At 37.3% G+C, this 18,249-nt stretch overlaps 1 protein-coding gene across 3 annotated transcripts in view; it reads right to left on the bottom strand.

The window, feature by feature from the left end:
* Positions 1–18,249, bottom strand: part of LOC150107810 (T-box transcription factor TBX1-like) — a 181,825-nt gene that overhangs the window by 31,937 nt on the left and 131,639 nt on the right. For all 3 annotated transcript variants that reach the window (XM_090391570.1, XM_090391571.1, XM_090391572.1), the window contains exon 6: positions 2,280–2,347. In XM_090391570.1, the coding sequence (XP_090247696.1) occupies positions 2,280–2,347 (68 nt within the window). The remainder of the gene's footprint in view (positions 1–2,279; positions 2,348–18,249) is intronic.

The following is an 18,249-nucleotide window of genomic DNA, read 5'->3' as shown; positions in this document are numbered from 1 at the left end:
GAGTGTAGCGTTGAATGTATTTAGTGTGAAGTGAAATGAAATAAAACAGAAACTTTGGGTAATGAATGTGAAAGATTCATTTCACCAAGAAGATTATGAAATCAGAAAGGAAAAAACTATTAAAAGTTTGATTAAAAGAACGAAAGGCTACACAGATACTCACGTATATCAAAATAATGAAAATTTATTTAGGATTACTTGAAACAAAGTAAGGAATTAGAAAAAGAAATGGTAGGTTGGAGCAGTTTTCGAAGTTTCTATCACATTCTTGACGTGTCAACGATGAAAAAAAAGAACCAGTTTGGGTTAACTATATTTATGCTAATTTGACTGAAACTATGTTTGTATAGTGATGTTTATGTTCTCAAATTATGATACGCATTACACATTTTGTAATCCGTGTAAATTGCTGGATTACATATCTACATGATTTCGATGAAGTCTGTATTTGAATTTGAAGTTGGCGATAACTGTTATTATATTTAAAGGCGAAATTTACTCCCTAAATGAAATACATAAAGACTTTCCAATTTTTTCCCGTCCAGTTGTTCTCTGAGGAACAACTGTCGATAATTGTAAGGCATATTATTCATCACAGTTACCCTAATAAAACTTGTTTAGTTTGCCTAATTAGCAAAATTGTTCATTTAGACACACCAGCGGCAATATTTAAAAAAGAGTTTGGCTCGCACTAACAAAGGACTTTTCGATGTTTCCCTTTGTGCACGTTTCAAATATCAGTTAAGATTTAAATGAAACCCTCAGCTCCTTCAATCCCAGAGTCTAAATATAGACCTTGAGGCTTAATATCGTTAAAAGTTCTTCACTATCAATAAATAAGTATTACTGATTAAATAGCCAGTTTCTTCCATGCTGATCGCACAAAGCGACCATCGCCTAAACAGCATTCGAATGTTTAAATCCGAAATTGACATTCACAATTTTGAGGGAACCAAAATTTTCATCGCAAAGTAGTAAGGAAATATTTGGCGCATGCTCCAAAGGGCAGCTGAAAGTGGAAATATAACAACAGCTCTGCAATTACCTATTAAATGTTGGTTTTATTTTTTATTTAATCGCTTTTAATAAAGCAACATGGATGTGAAAAAGTCACCACTCAATTAAATGTCTCTTCTTTGTCTCTAAGATAGAGACAAACTTCTATTACGCCCTGAGACTTCGCTTAAAAAAAAAGAAAAAAAGTGCGGTTTGTTTGTTGCCAATTACATGTTGCACAGTGCTCTCCTAATAAGTATTCACGTGCTTTGTTTATAGCAAATTACAGCCCACTCTACGCCTACATTTACAAGCACACATGTCCCTAAATAAGACACATGGACATCGGTTCAGTGTTAGAAGCCTCCAGAAATAAAATGAGGGTTCATATTCTAAAGAGAGTCCTGTTGCTAAAGTGGCACAGTGCATACGTTAACTGACCTACAGGACGGGTTGTAACACTGATTACACTGCGGGTGATAATTCTAGGCCAGCTGAGCTAAACGGAACCGTTCTGGCTGCATGACACTGATTACCGCCCTCCAGATAAACAGTGTCCTTTTTTGATGACCCTATGAAGCATCTGGTTCTGATTACAGTTTCTTCATCGTGATTTAACATGCTACGCAATTCCGTGTTCTTAATAACGCTGTCAAACAGCACGCGTTGCGTGTGACGACGCGCTTGGCGCCGGGAGGAGCAACTGACGTTCATTTGTCACCTGTGAGGGGCTATAAAGTCGGAGAGAGAGCATTCTGCGTTCGTGTAGAGGCCAGTTCGCTAGCGTTATTTACAACCGAACACTTACAGGAATTAGGGCTTGACACTGTTAAGCGCGGGGATTGTCACAAAACAATCTATGTAGTAGCCATTTTCTTGCTGTTTCGGCTATTTTTCTGATGCCGACTGAGCATCAAATGATGTAAGCATTCTGGGTAGTCCTCATAGAAATAGTTTCATAACGAGGTCTTCTCATGTGTATGTGAGAGAGAGAGAGAGAGAGAGAGAGAGAGAGAGAGAGTGAATAAACAAGCAGACAAGCCGATTAATCTATAATAAATCAAGGCAGTACCGTCTTTTAAAAGGACCCACAAGCAAGGCCTAATCCCCCTAAATGTGAATTTATTCTAATTTATAAATAAAGATAACTTATGCAAAGAAACGTCTGGGTGTGTTGTTAACATTTTAATGGAGAGATAGAGCTTCAAATAATGTTGACTAGTCCTAAAAAAATCTCGCTATTAAAATCTATTGAAACACTGAAATAGCACGTTCATACTCACCATTCTTCGGGGTCACAATCCCTGAAACCCTTGGCAAATGGATTACTTGCTATTTTCAGTTGAGTGATCTGAAAATTGAAAACATTTGACCTAAGTTCAGTTTACCACTGATGGTGCTCATTACTATTTCGAGAGTAATCATAATGAAAATTAAAGTAAATAACAATGAAATTGTGTATCTGATTCGAGAAGCAGCATTTCATTCTCAGAAATAATACTACTACTAGCAATATTGTCGGTCTTGTTAAGGAAGTGGGTTGTGTGTGTGTGTGTGTGTGTGTGTGTGTGTGTGTGTGTGTGTGTGTGTGTGTGTGTGTGTGTGTGTGTGTGTGTGTGTGTGTGTGTGTACCTTCCAATTTACAGGCTGTGGGCTCGATTCCCACGCTAGTACTGAGTTTTGTCAGCTGCCTATAGGTAGTATATGAATTTCAACGTCGGGTGTGAGATCACTATTACTCCTCTATTGGAAGCTTGAAGTGGCTTGAAAAAATCCCATATTTGATCTGTGGAGAAAAGTTTCTGTATTACCTAATGGGTTACCATCCGTTCGCGTGAAAAGTGAGAAAGGTTCTTATGCCAAATCAAAGGAGATATAAATGAAACAAAATCATTTAAAAAAGAGCAGAAGTGTTTCTGCTAGAACAGTACGGAATAGAACATTCCTTCCCCCCCTCCCCTTCAAATGAGATGCGCGAGGAGTTCGTCGTCTTTTAGGATGCTCTCTACTTCACGACATATACCTGATTTAATCCTTCCTTCTATCCCAAGGACCACCCACAAACCGAAATTTTCTGTCCATCTTCTCCAGCCGCAGGACCAGACGGCTTTATTGGTGCTGCGCTTCGGTGGGTCCCTCTGCCTATTTACAAGATTTAATTGATTTACTTCTTTTTGACAAATGTACACGATCTTACATTGGCCAGTCTAGGACAGTGTTCATTCAGAAGATGTACGAACGCCCTCCGGTTACCATCTATTTAGAGTTGATCCCGTTTTGGTCATGCACCTCCCGTAGAAGGCTGTGCTGAGTACATCCTCATTTTCTTCTGTCTACTCTCTCTCTCTCTCTCTCTCTCTCTCTAAATCCCAACACCAACTCCACCCTGCTATGCATTCGACGATGATTTTAATTATTATCATAATAATAAACAACCTCGGTGTTAACAGACCCTTAACACCACCACCTACCAAGTATTATTGGTTTTTATAACCATAATTTTAGGATAAGGTGGTTAGTCTTATGCTTAAATATATATTTTTGTACGTATAAATTGTGTCTTCTCTTTCCCAGTTTGCCTGGTTGAGTAAGAAAAATCCCAGTTTTCGAGTTGTAAAACTCTGTATGCAGTGATCTGGCACTCTCAGCTTCTAATAGAATGTTTACAGGAACTTATTGAGCGAGCAGTTGACTTCTTCGAAGTTCGAGGCCTCAACATAAATATGACAAAATGGCAGAGAGCACATTTCGAGATTGAGAACTTTGAGATTCATTGTCGAAATACACTGATGTTCTTTTTTTCTGCTACAGGACGCTCCTTATTCCTATCCACTCTAAGATATTTTCTTTCTTTTCTCTTCGAAGAGCCCACTTAAAACTTAACCGTGGCTGTTCAGTCTTAATTACTTCTTTATTCCGAGATTTCACTATGCGTTGTCCAAGCTGAAGTCTCTCCTCGGTCGCTGTCCAGGATGGATGTTGCTTTTCGATTGGCGCTCCATGCTTGGTTACGTCTTCCTCATGATATGCCATCAGCATTTTTAAGAAGCCTGAATGGCAAAGAAATGGAGCTAGCTGAGGAATTAGATAAGTACCAGATCGACATAATAGGGGTGACTGAAACAAAAAAGACCAAAACTGGTGAGATCTTTTTGAGCAATAAATACAAAATGTTATATTCAGGCAATGATAATCAAGGAAAAGAAGGAGTAGCCGTAGTATTCAACACAAAATACGAGGCTAATCTTCTTGAATGGCAGTCAGTCTCAAGTAGAGTAATGTGGGCAAATATGAGAATGGGGAACTGGACAATGAGACTTATTTGTGCCGATGGTCCCACAGAAGGTTCTACTAAGGTAGAAGTGGAGGAATTTTTTGAGGCTTTAGAAAAAGCAACTGACACAATGAAAAAGGAAAAGTTGGTCCTTGTTGGGGATCTAAATAGCAGAGTAGGAAATGATTGTGAGACATACAAAAATATTTTGGGAAAATTTGGAGAAAAGAGCAAAGCTAATAATAATGGCAAATATCTGTTGGATTTCGGCTCAAGACATGGACTGGTTATTACTAACACCATGTTCCAACATAAAAATGTGCACAAATTCACATGGAGAGAAGAGGCTAGGAATAAGAAAAGTCTCATTGACTATGTTATTGTTGATAGTGATGTTTTCTCCCTGGTGCAGGACACCAGAGTGTACAGAGGATTTGAAATTGGAAGTGATCACTATTTAGTCTTGAGCAGGATAAAATTGAATTTCATATTGAAAAGAATAACATGTAAGAAAGTTTTAAAGCGAATAAAAGTTGAGCAGCTCTCAGATGTGAACTGTAGACTAAAATACAGAAATATTATTGAAAAGAAAATGAAAGAGTTTGAGAACAGGAATCAAACCTTGGAGATTCAGTGGCAAACTCTGAAGAAAACATTGATTGATTCTGCCAGAGAGGCATGTGGTGAGGTTGTGTGCAAGGATAAAAAAAGTCAGAACTCCCTGGTGGACACAGGAAGTTAAAGAGGCAGTGAAGGAAAAGAAGAAAGCATATCAAAAGTTCCTGGCAAATAACTCAGCTTTTACTCTTACAGAATACAGAGACCAATGTAAGAAAGCTAAACAGTGTGTAACTAGCTAAACAAAAGTCATGGGAGGACTTTAGCAAGAATATAGAAAATAAATATCAAGAAGGTGGCAAAATATTCTGGAGGTTGTTGAAGAAGCTTAGGAATGAAGGAAAGAGTGCTGTAAAAGGAGTTAGAGATGATAAAGGTGACGTGAAAACAGTAGAAAAAGATATCCTTGAAGTATGGAGTAATTACTTTGAAAAACTGCTAAATGAAACACGCAGTGATGACAGCACAGTGATAAAAAACACTGACCAGGCATGCAGTCAAAAATACATATCCATACTTGAAGTAGAAAAAGCCATCAAAGGCTTGAAATGTGGAAAGGCAGCAAGAGTAGATGATATTCGACCAGAAATGCTGAAGTATGGTGGTATAAAAGTCTTACAGTGGCTGTACTGCATAGTTCAGAAAGCCTGGAGAGAGGGACGAATTCCCGATGATTGGAGTAGAGCTCTCATAGTACCCATATATAAAAATGGAAATAAAACTGAATGTGAGAATTACAGAGGTATTTCCCTACTGAGTGTTCCTGGCAAGATATATGCAAGTATACTTGAGAAACGGTTGAGATGAATTGTGGAAGAAAAGCTTGGTGAAGAACAAGCTGGATTCAGGCCAAATAGAGGCTGTCAGGACAGGATCAGATCTTCACTTTAAGACAAATAGTCGAGAAAGCATGGGAATATAACAAAGATCTGTATTTAAGTTTCGTCAATTTGGAAAAGGCATATGACAAGGTGCCAAGAGAGAAGCTATTCAATACGCTGCAGTTATATGGTGTCAATGGGGCATTATATCAAGCAATACTTAGTCTTTATTTGAGTTGTAAGTCAGCAGTTAGAATTGAAGGAAGTACAGGAAGATGGTTTAATGTTAAATCTGGTGTGAGACAAGGATTTACATTATCCCCTCTGTTATTCATTATCTATATGGATCACATTATGAAGGAAAGTGGTATTAAACCTGATATCAAAATTGGAGATGTTAATGTCAGCTCTTTGCTTTATGCGGATGATGTTATACTTCTAAATAAATCCGCTACAAGTCTGCAAGATTCTCTGACTAAATTCAATTGCTGTTGTAATAGATATGGTATGAAGGTCAGCAATAAAAAAACAAAGACAATGAAAATAGGCAGAATCATTGAAAATGTCAACTGTGTTGTGAATGGAGAACCTGTGGAACAGGTAAATTGCAGCTACTTAGGCACGATTTTTAGTGAAGATGGTACATTAAATATAGAAATAGACAACAGAATCAGCAAAGCTGGTATGGTGGGAAGTGAATTGAATAAATTTATATGGAAGAAGAGAGAAATTAGTCGGATCACTAAATCAGCTGTATACAAGACAGTGTTCAAACCAGTTTTAACTTATGGATCTGAGAGCTGGGTCAGAAGTAAAACACTTGATCAACGACTAGAGACCGCAGATATGAGAGTCCTGAGAAAGATTCGAGGTGTGAACAGATTGCATCAATGGCAATATCATATTAAAAATGAGGATATTAGGAAAGAACTTGACATTGTCAGCATCCAGGAATGCGTTAGCAGAGCTAATCTCTGCTAACGCATTCCTGGATGTGATAGCATAGTGATAGCATACTTAGATAAATAGCATACTGTGATAGCATACTGGATGTGATAGCTTAGTGATAGCATACTGAGATGGAAGCGTAGGGAGTCAACTGCAAGAGCTATCTGCAGTAGACAACCCAACACGCTCACAGAACATGACCATACGAAGATAATATGTAAAAACCACCATTTGTTGATCGACAAGTTGAATACTGGAACATGAATCCGCACAAAAAAAAAAATTCAGAACCGAGACTCACCACATAGGTTTCCATGGTAGGACCGCAATATGCAAGCCCCACATTACCCGAACAAGCATGCAGCGTCGTCTTCAGTGATGGAAAGAGAGTGAGTGTACAGTGGGAAGTGAGAGATTGGAAAGATATGTTTTGGAGCGACGATTCACGTTCCACGCTATAGCGAGCAGATGAACAGGCGTTGGTGTGGCTGATGCCTGGTGAATGTCTCTTACCAGAGTGGGTAACCCCAACTATGAAATCCTGTGGCGGCGGTGTGATGGTATAGTCCTATTTTCCTGGTTTAGTCTCGGACCTGTGTTTCTGGTACTACGAACATTGAACTCCGAGAGGTATCTGAACATTGTTCAGAATGTCCTTACAGTGCAAAACTTCATACTTTGTGACGTTTCTATGGAACTGACCATTTTCTCTTTTCAACAAGACAATTTATGTGTAATAAGGCTGCTGCTGCTGCTGCTGTAACTGCATGGTTTTTGGACATGAACGGCACCACACATGGAATGGAATGAACTCGAACGTCGGATTAAATCAAGGGACGTCCGCCCCACAACAGTCCAGGAAAAATTATCCAAAATTCTCATCGATCACTGTCGTGCACTTGTGGAAAGTATTCCCCCCCCCCCCACACACACACACCGTAGGATTTCTGCAGTCACTGCAGTGAAAGGAGGTCCTACAATTTATTGATGTAGGCGCCATGACTGTTTGTTCCTCACACTGTGGTGTCCATTGACTTCTTTCGAAGCAGTGTATTAAGGATGGTTATCAACATACCTCTGAATGGATGTTTGATGGAATGATACCGATTACCAATGTCTCGGCTGAACAAATAGATTGGCTTAATTGAATGGTGCACCATTCAGCTCACATAGCTCATTCAGCTCACGTTGCAAGAATCTAAACATCTAAAGATCGATGGGACTTCTTTTCTTCCTGTCTGGAATGAATATATAGATTTAATGAAGACGAGAACCAATGTTTTGTTGATTGGAGCCGTACAAGAAGCGAAGACAAGTGCTGCCTAATCTTGCATAGTATTTCTATCACACGCGCGCGCGCGTGGAGTAGGTGTCAGAAGATACTGAGATACTGTTCAATAATGAGGGTTATAGAGAATAGGTTAAAGAGCATAGGTTGAGTAGCGGCAGCAGTAGAACCCCACTATCGAGCTTATATCGGAATTGAGAAAGCCTGACTGTGTTAGAGAGCAAATGAATCACTCGTTATCATCGTAGATTGTGGTGTTGGGCAACCACGTTCTACCCCCTGTATTGAGAAAGTTGTCCACAATGCTGAAAACGAGAACTTGGCTCGTTTGCTTCAAGAGCAACACAATATCGTACTGAAATTAACCTCCGCAATGTATCCGTTAGAGGTGTTTAGGGTCAGTAAAGTTATTTGGACCTATTAGCTTCAGACTCTTTCTGGGGAATTTTAAGACGCTTTCTTTGCGTGCCTTGCAAGGACCACAGTATGTAGAAATGTTTCAGAAAGCAGAAAAATAATTCAGCAGTGGTAATAGGAAAGGCCCAAACTTTATGCACAAGAAGTTGATCCCTTTACTTAACCGTACGGCTAAAAATTAAATGTTTACCATTAAATGTCAACCATTTGTTTCCTTCAGGGTACATAAAGGGATTAACTCTTTGTGCATAAAGTTTTGGCCTTTTCTATTGTTATTCATTTTGGAGTTACGCGGAAAAAATTTCCATAAGTCCAAAATCATTAGAAAAATATTCTAAAAAAGTATAATATTTGTGGATCAGAATGTTCTAAAACCAACAGAGGTATATTTGCAGCTTTCGTTTTATCGCTGTACTTCTGTGCCCATCTCATCAGATGTTCCTCCTCTTCCTGCTATCGAGTGCTTTAGTGATCATGTAAAAAAACGCATATTTTCTGATTTAGATTTTAAAATATCTAAATTAACCGATTCGACATTTGTATCTACAGGACTTTAGTATGTATTTGAATGGTGTAGCGTCTTTTTTCCCATAAAATAAAATGTAAGCAATTGAAAATTATAGAAATTGATAATACATCTCATTAAGAAAGAAAGAGTTCAAAATAAAAAAAAAGTTCAAAAAGTACGAAATATGGTACGAAGAGGTATCGCTAATCGCTAAATATCCATCAATTTACAATGTCCATAAAAATTTGTCAATATCTGACATATCCTTAAATTTCCGTAAAGAGGCTATCAGATGTGCCTAAAAATACAAAGAACTTTCCATGAAAATGTTCTCATTAAAGTATTATTCGATGATCGTTGGAAATTAACTTTTATAAATCTTAAAATAATTAAGCTCGCGGCTAATTTTTATTTATTTATTTTCTTTTGTTCACTGATAAAAGAAGAAAACTGCAGCAGGAATGTTTGACCACAAATAAGTGAACTCTGATGAGCTCGAAGAGTTAAATAAAATTAGTTCATACGCATGAATTAAATATAGTTGAATTTTTGTGCTGGCTTCGATGCAAAGTGGGTCAACCATTGTTCAATGGACGGCTGAAGGGATGAGAAAGCATTGGTCTTCAGAATAGGGTATTGCACAATCGTCGATTTCACAGAATAGTATAATTATTCATGTACACATGATGGTCAGAAAATTATAAACCCTTTCTTTGTATGTCACAATTGAAAAGAAATCTGTGTCAATAATAATGGTTCACTCGAGGTCACATGTTACCTCTGAGTTATACGTATAAAACCATACTTCGATGTGACAAAAGTTGCAATAGGATTGGACCTATTGTCGGTGTTTGCTCAAACAATCATTGCAAAAATTACCAGAATTTATCTGATTCTTCTTCTTAAGTATTCTACAATTGAGTAGGTTCTTCTCTTAGTAGCAAAAACTTTCCTTCCACTCTCTTCTGTTCTGAGCCTTCTCTTTCAAGGTTTTGTACCTGTCCCCATTCAGCATGTCATCTAGCATTGTTTTCCTTACTCTTCCTCTGGGTCTTTTTTCGTCTATTTTTCCTTCCATGGCATCTCTGATGATTCCATTTCCTCTCAGAATATGTCCGATCTAGTTTCCATTTCTTTTTTTTATTCTCTTTGACAGACTTCTTTCTTCTTCTACTCTTTTTAAGACCTCTTCATTAGTTATTTTATCTGTCTATTTGATAATCTGATTATCATGGCGTTAATGTATAAAAAGCAGCAACCTTTTACTGGGTGTGCGTAAATGTAGAAGGAAAACGATATTAAAACAGTGAAATATTAAAACAGAGCTTAAAAGAAAACTTTTTGGTTCAATGGTCATTCTGTTTGTCAATCCAGTTTTTTCCTTAACATTTCTGCTTTTCTTCATGTAATTTTCTTTAATTTTTCATTAAGATCATTAGTAAAATAACATTATAGCATTATCCACAGCCAAATTCTGAGGATTTCCTTCATTCTTTGGATTGCCAATGGTCTTGAATCGCAAGCAGTGCTAGGTAGAAAATGTAGGTAAAAAGCAATCCTGTAAGAGAACTCAAACTTACACTGTTTCATGGCCCACAATACAGGCTACAGGATACATTGAGGAATGACAGTGTGGGGAATATTATCTCAGATCTGATCTAGGATAGGGAGATTCTTTTGGGGAGGGGAAGGCGTTTTCCAAATGAGGGGAAAAATAGATATACAGTTGGACAAATAGAGTTCGACTGCCAAATGCTGTAGCTTTGATCAGCCAGTCCAGATGGACCTGAAAAGGGCCGGGCCAGTTCTGTTTTAACCGAAAAGGTTTTCAGACACATTTAAGGAACCCCCCCCCCCCACACACACACACAGAGTTCTTAGCAGAGACATGTTTACTATTTCAAATACTGATAACATTATTAACCTATATCACAGTACAAAGTGCATGGCAATGACAGATAACTAAACGTAAACTTTTATTGATCTAATTACAACAGCAGTTCGATGTCACCATCACCAGATGTTGCACACATCCCAGTGGTATACACGACTCCATGCTCTGCAGTGTATAGCTGGGAACATGACCAATAGTCAAAATGATTTTGTCATGAAGTTCAAATGATTGGCAGCCCATCGTCCTTGATCAGGGTAATTCTGAACTGAGTTCGTTTGTGGAGGGACTGGGTTGTCGTGAGAGCCACTTATTAAACTTTAATTTGTTGCGAATCCCATTTTTATTAGAAAATTTTGAATTTTAGGAAAAGATTTTAGTGTCGATTTGATTTAAAGGCAAAAAAAAAGTGAGATATAATTAAGAGCTGATTTGTGGTTAAGCTTATATTTTATGGACTGGGTTATTGCACAGCATCTGCTTGTTGTTGTTCATCCTGGTTTCTTGCATAGTGCAGTATTGTTTAATAAAAGATTTCATTTCTCTTATTAGAAAGTTAGCAAATCATTTCTATTTTTAGATGTGGTGTGGCAGTAGTTCTAGCCCTTTTATGGTGTCTGATTACCATCGCACCTGAAAATAAATTCACGTGTTGAAATTAAATTCAGGTATATATATATATATATATATATATATATATATATATATATATATATATATATATATTGCTGATGTCTGTCAGAGGGCTAATATCTTATCCAATCCCCTTCTGACTCGATATGAAGACCAATCTGCCATAAGGCAATCTACGTGTATTAAAAGCTATTCTGAAACTTCATACCACTACATTGATTTCCCGTATCTTGCTAATCTAATACGTCTGATGTTCACCCTACTGAGGAACGCTAAGACACTACCTCTCTTAACAAACTCATCACACAGGACCTTGAACGCATCATCTCAATTCTAGATCTGACTCTTCCTTCCCCACGACCTTACCGAATTCTTTAAACACTTTCGGATCATACTAAAAAGTGCATCTAAGACTTCATCTGATTGCCCTCTGATAACGATGTGCAATATTTTCACTGCTGCATTAAAATATATTTCAGTTGCTATATGTTATTATGAATTCTCGAAAAAATATATGTATATATCAGGGGCGTATATTCAGGGTGTGCTAGGTGAGCGGTGCAAACCCACGGAATAGCAATATCACCGATATTATATTTTTGCATGTATTCCTGCTAAATAATCCCCTAAGCGTTCAAGATACCAAGTAATTTTATATAAACTTGTTTTTTAATCCTATTTCCCAAGTAAGCAAACAGATAAAAGTTTGCGCCTGCACGTAGTGCAAGTTTCAGTCAACACGTGGTAACGTAGTGCCAGTCAGACTTGCACTACGTGCAGGCGCAAACTTGACTTACTTATCTGTTTGCTTACTTGGGAAATAGGATTAAAAACCAAGTTTATATAAAATTACTTGGTATCTTGAATACATAATATACCCAAGTTAAAAAAATTTCTAAATCCCCTAATGTTTTCTGGCTTCACGTGATTCCTCAAAATAAATACAATATACCTATGCTTCACGAAGGTGTGTACACATTGTATCACATTCACGTTAACAGCCCGGGTGTGACAATATAAATAATTAATAAATTTTTTTGCCCATATTTACAACAGAAAACAGTTGACGATGTACTAAATGCCCCGTTTTCTGCCAGAGCTTTCGCGGATTGTATGATTATAGTCGAAGGAGGTTGGAATTTGTGTATAAATAAGTAAGTAAAACGACTTAAATATAAAGAGCCAATAGGCTTCATTTCGGCGATATAAACATTATTTAAATTAAGGGATATTAAATCCCACATTGTGGGATTTAATATCCCACATCTCGGGCAACTCGCAGTACTACGTACTAGGACTACTTGTATTAGCTCACGCTATAGTCGCCGATACTTTTATAGTTTGCTATACTATATTCGGCATGAAACTTTCTGATTCCAATCCTTGAGTTTCTTATTCGGTTTTAAAACAATGTGGGATTTGATATCCCCTTAATTTAAATAAGTAAAACGAGTAATTTCAGCATTTCTTTGGTTCAGTCCGGAAAAATAATAATTTCTCAAGTGGTTACTTTTTCCGATTTCTTTGCATATTATATGGCTGTATTTAAAAATCGTATCAAAATACAAATTATCCGTGTCTCACTCTATAGCACTTGCCAATGATAATCTAATCTCATCAAGAATCATAAACGCTTTGTGCTTATTCAAAGTTATCCTACAATCAATTGCATTGGACCAATTACGATGAGCGCTGATGCGCTATGTACTCTTAAAACTATTATACTGTATATCGATAAAAATGCAATCATACGGTTAAATTGACGTGAATTTTGTAAACATGGGTTGTATAAGCCACAGAATCACATCCAACCTAAATGGGTGAGCTGTCGTTTATACATATGTATATATAAATTTCTCTCAACCACTAGAGACAGGGGCAGTGGCGGCTCGTGGCTTGAAATCGTGGGATGCTGCAACTTTCGAAATATACATACACACTATAAATACAGTATATACGTGTTTGGATAAAATATCAAAATTATGGTTAAAAAAAGAAAAGAAACATGAAAAAACATTGTTTATTATAGATAAAATTATACAGTTTGGTATAATTCATTTTCAGTCTGAAAATCCATTATCATAACCCCAATAATGTTCTAAAATAAAAATCACTATAACGAATGTTATGTCTTTAATTTTAATGTCCAAATATTTAAAAGAGACGGAGTAAACACGATAAGCACTACGAACACTCTACTACTGGCGCAAACTGCATATAAACAACAGTGGAACTGCGCGACGGACAGTGCCGCATTACGCTAATATCTCGCAACTCACTATGACGTGTATATGCTTGCGCGCGTAGCAATATGGCACTGTGGTAAACCCAATGTTGCTAACGTCCTTCGCCCTTCTAAGTGCTACAAGATGGATTTTTATTATTTTTTATACAAAATAAGCGAATTATGTGGGATTGTTAATGATAAAATTAAACATTACAAGCAAATATAAATCAATTAATAAATATATTTATATATCGAGAAAAATTGGGGGTGCTGTAGTTCCGCAGTGTCTATGCACGAGCCTCCCCTGGAGGGGGTACCTATTAAAACATTCTGATGGGTACATACCTTGTATGTAGGACAACTTACATAAGACAGATCTCAGCGACATCTCTTTACCAAATTGGATTTTTTTTCTTTCAGTCTAGCAAGGAAAGAGGTGGCCATATGCCAAGTTCAGTTCGAATGGTGTCATCACACACACACACACACACGTACACTGGGAGAGGCAGTAAAAATTTATTTACATTATACGCTGAAAGGAAGTCGTAAGAAATTTCATCTGGTAGGTCAAAGAGTGTTCATTGACCAGTTGCTCTTATAACGATTTTCAACTAAAGTTTTAAATTTCTCGACAAGAAACAAGTGGTTTATTTTGCAATTTTGATACAATGCTTGGAACAAGTTCATCGTCTTGTGATTATTTCTCACAATCTCCGAATTGTTTTCACTTTTTTTTTTTCTTCAAGAATTCCTATAAATCTTTGCAAAGAATAAAAACTTAAAACAACAGACAATTTTTATTCTAGATTTTGGTTTTAACTATTAAAAGAAAAAAAAAACATTTTCGCGAAACACGAATAACTTTATATTATTATTATTATTATTAGTAGTAGTAGTAGTAGTAGTAGTATTTCATGATTCGGCAGACGAACGATAGTGGATTTTAATTTTTCTGATAATTTCAAGTTTAGGCGTCCAGGTGGTGCGACGATTATTAGGGTAGAATTACCAACAATAGGTCAACATTAGCCCATATTTGAAAATCATTAGCATGCATGTTTTTTTTTTCAACATATGTCAGTATCCATAGCTTCGAATACTGACTTAAGCAAATATAAGTATAGAAACTATTCCAGGACGATGAAATGAAATCCGAATAATCAAATAGAGAGCAGCAGCCTATTCTTATAGAAGTTATGAGGAATAGCTGTTGCACGAGAAGAGAAATAAGATAACAAAAATGCTAACTGTTAGAATGATTGAAAACTGTTGAAAATAACTTCAGCGACTTCAGTTAGCTGATACGATGCAGAAGGAACGCCTTGGCATCCACGCCACCTAACTTATTCCTAAGACCGTTCTAAAGTCTACCTATACAATAATTTCGCGCTCTCGTTGTTTCAGATAGGAGAAAGGGAATGGAGGAAAGAGGGAGAGAGAGAGAGAGAAGACCTTGTCATCTTATAAGGAACCCTTGGAATCCCTTAGGGAGACAAATGTTTAAGATCAGATGCTCGAAGTTATAAATACTGTATGTCAGGGCTGTCCAACCTTAGGTAATCCGAGGGCTGCATTAAAAAAATATATATATATCCGGGGGCAGCACCACAATGCGTATCTAGTAATTTGGTGAGCAGCAGAGACACAAATTCGAAAGTTGAACAAACGAACAACACTAATTGCGCACTAATCGCGCGCTCACGTTCCCCGTGAGCACCCGGAGCACGCGCGTTGGAACAAAACAGTGTAAGAACGCTTCTTTGACACATCTAATATTTAAAAAACACGTGGGTATATAGTGATGTAAAAACACCAAATAAAATTACCAACATCAAGATTATCGATTACTGATAGCATTAAAATATCTAATAATATCGATTATCAGTAATCGAATATCTAATATCGATTACTGATAGAATTAAGATATCTAACGCATTCGATTCAAATTGTTATTTTATTTTTTCGCTCGTGAAAATCAAAAACCACAGGCGGGCCGCATGCGGCCCGCTGGCAGTGCTTTGGACAGCCCTGCTGTATGTTATAACTTATAAGTAGCGTCATCATCTTCTTCAACTCATCCGTCCCTTAGGACGGGCAAAGCCTCATGCTCAGGGGTCACGACAAATTAACGCAGCCGGTACGTCACTCCTCTGCTGTATCCTGTAAGCGCAAGTGGTTTTTTTTTTTTTTTTTTTGCTGTAGATTTGTGTGTTCACGGGGCCTGTCTGCCTGTTCTGAGGGACGAAAAACCTGAATTTCCTGAAGAAAAATCCTCTACATCCCTACGAGACCGGTTAACACAACATTTGATTGAAAAGACCTGATATCATTCATTATCATCCGTCCCTTAGGACGGGAAGAGTCTCCTGCTCAGGGGTCACGACAAATTAACACAGCCTGTACGTCACTCCTCTGCTGTATCCCGTAAGGGATACAAAAGAATTATATCAAATGAAATAACAAGGAGAAAAAGAGCTACTTGGATAGCCTTCAACAAAATAAAATCAACAATTACCAACCAAAACATAAATATAGATATAAGAGCCCATCTTTTCAATAGTCACATCTTACCAGCATTAACTTATGGCAGTGAAACATGGAACACAACTTTAAAAGAAGAACAACGCTTAATAACAACTCAACGTGCAATAGAAAGAAGAATATGCAATATAAACAAAATAGATCACGTAAGACACACAGAAATCAGGAAGAAGTCTGGACTCACAGATATAATAAAAACAATCTACAACAGCAAAAGAAGATGGGCAGGACATCTCGCCAGAATGAGAGACAACAGATGGACAGTCAGAGTTACAAACTGGTATCCGAGAGATACCAAAAGGAAACCTGGAAGACCAGCCTTAAAGTGGGAAGACCCAATGATTAAGAAAGTTGGAAGAAAACGGAGAAGAAAAGCCCAAGACAGAAATAGCTGGACTCTTTACGACCTGCAGTCATGGAGAAATCCTGACTGAAACCACAGGTCCATCAAGGTAATCATTCATTATTCTAATCATATAAATGATTTGTAAGTTGACGATTGGTGTCATGATCTCCCTCCTCCTCTCTCGTCAGTGATTTCAAATGGAGCATTGCAAAACCTAAATAGTTTGCTCTATAACTTGACATTTAGATCCATGTTGTTGAGATATCGACCACCATTTATAGACACTCTTCTTGAGGCTGTTCTTTTTATCACCCTCATCCAATTCTACACCAATGACTTTCTGACCTTCTTTCATTGACATGAAAGAAGGTGATTATTGTACAAAAAGATGCTGGTTCGATTCATAGCTTTGCTGATAATTGTACTCTGCTGTGTCATTTCTTGTTTTAGAAATTTCATAATGTAGAAATTTCATGCAGCAGTTATATATCTACAATTTATTCTTTATCTGCTGATGCCAATATATTCAGGTCATCAAGCAAGTTATCTTCTTGGAAAAGCATGTAATCTTGAGAGAGGGAGGAAATTACATAAAAATAGCATATTTACAGCTGCCTCAGCATCCAAAAGAGGCTATTTTTCTGTATTACGATACACGGAACTTGAAAAAAGCATCAATCTATAAAAAATGAATAAATTCAAGTTTTATATACCGATACTTCGAACTAAACTCTTAGCGGTTTTAAGTGCAAAGTTTGTTTGCCACATTGACAAATATCAAATGGATAAATTTCTTTGTGTATTATGAACAACTTTGTTCTAGAATAGCTCCTCACCTGATTTTCGTTTACAAATGCCAGAACATTCAGTTGAGGAGTGCCGTTTCATTGTTTGGAAAGGTACTCCTCTGCAATGGCAAACTCTTTTCAACAGAGAAGAACTTGTTCGGCTGAATTTTAACTGCAATAAGACCAAACATCTTGTACATCCTACAAACAAATCCTTACTCTTTCACCTCCTCGTTTTCTTCATCACTGTTTCTTTTGTCTTATGGAACAGGATCTCTCTCTCTCTCTCTGAATGTCAGTATTTCCAGTAAACGTATCATTTGCGTTTGTTAAAAACAAATGCGCATAATCTGATTTTGCATGTTCAACTCCTGCAAAGCATCAGGAAAATGTACGAAACATTCTTAACATATCAGCGTTCGCTCACAACGACTTGGCTCTCTTTCAAATATCTCCCTTCAGCACTGATTTGTTTTTTGACCTCAGATCTCGAAACAATTTTGGAAGAATTTTTTTTTTTTTTTTGCAAACTTCGCGAATGGTATATACAACTATTGAAACCAATTAGACCACTCATTGATGAAAATCGTTGACTTTTCGTAGTTTCTAAAAAGAAGCAGCCTTAACGATGAAAGATATGGGATGTAAAATGTATCGCCAAGTGGAATACAATGGCTTCTTTACGATGCAAAACGTGCGAATACAACGTGAAACAAAATTGTCGATAAATGGCCTGGAAATTTCTATAGGAAACATTTAATGGGTGAAGATAGTGCACGAGCGCTCCATCAGCTGCCAGCATGCACTAACCTTGACCACGCCAGCTGTTTCGACACGCAGAAGCTTCTGCTATTCAGAAGGCTGTTTATCCTGTCGCTCATTTCAGGCTTTCCCAGTCTTCTTCAAAATAATCTGCAAATAGTTACACGAGATAGAATGAACTTCCCGCATGC

The sequence above is a fragment of the Typopeltis vanoorti genome, chromosome 4 (assembly GCF_054136105.1).
Source record: "Typopeltis vanoorti isolate ZY-2024b chromosome 4, IOZ_Tvanoo_1.0, whole genome shotgun sequence".
Taxonomy (NCBI): Eukaryota; Metazoa; Arthropoda; class Arachnida; order Uropygi; family Thelyphonidae; genus Typopeltis; species Typopeltis vanoorti.
This window is presented reverse-complemented; position numbering and strand designations above follow the sequence as displayed.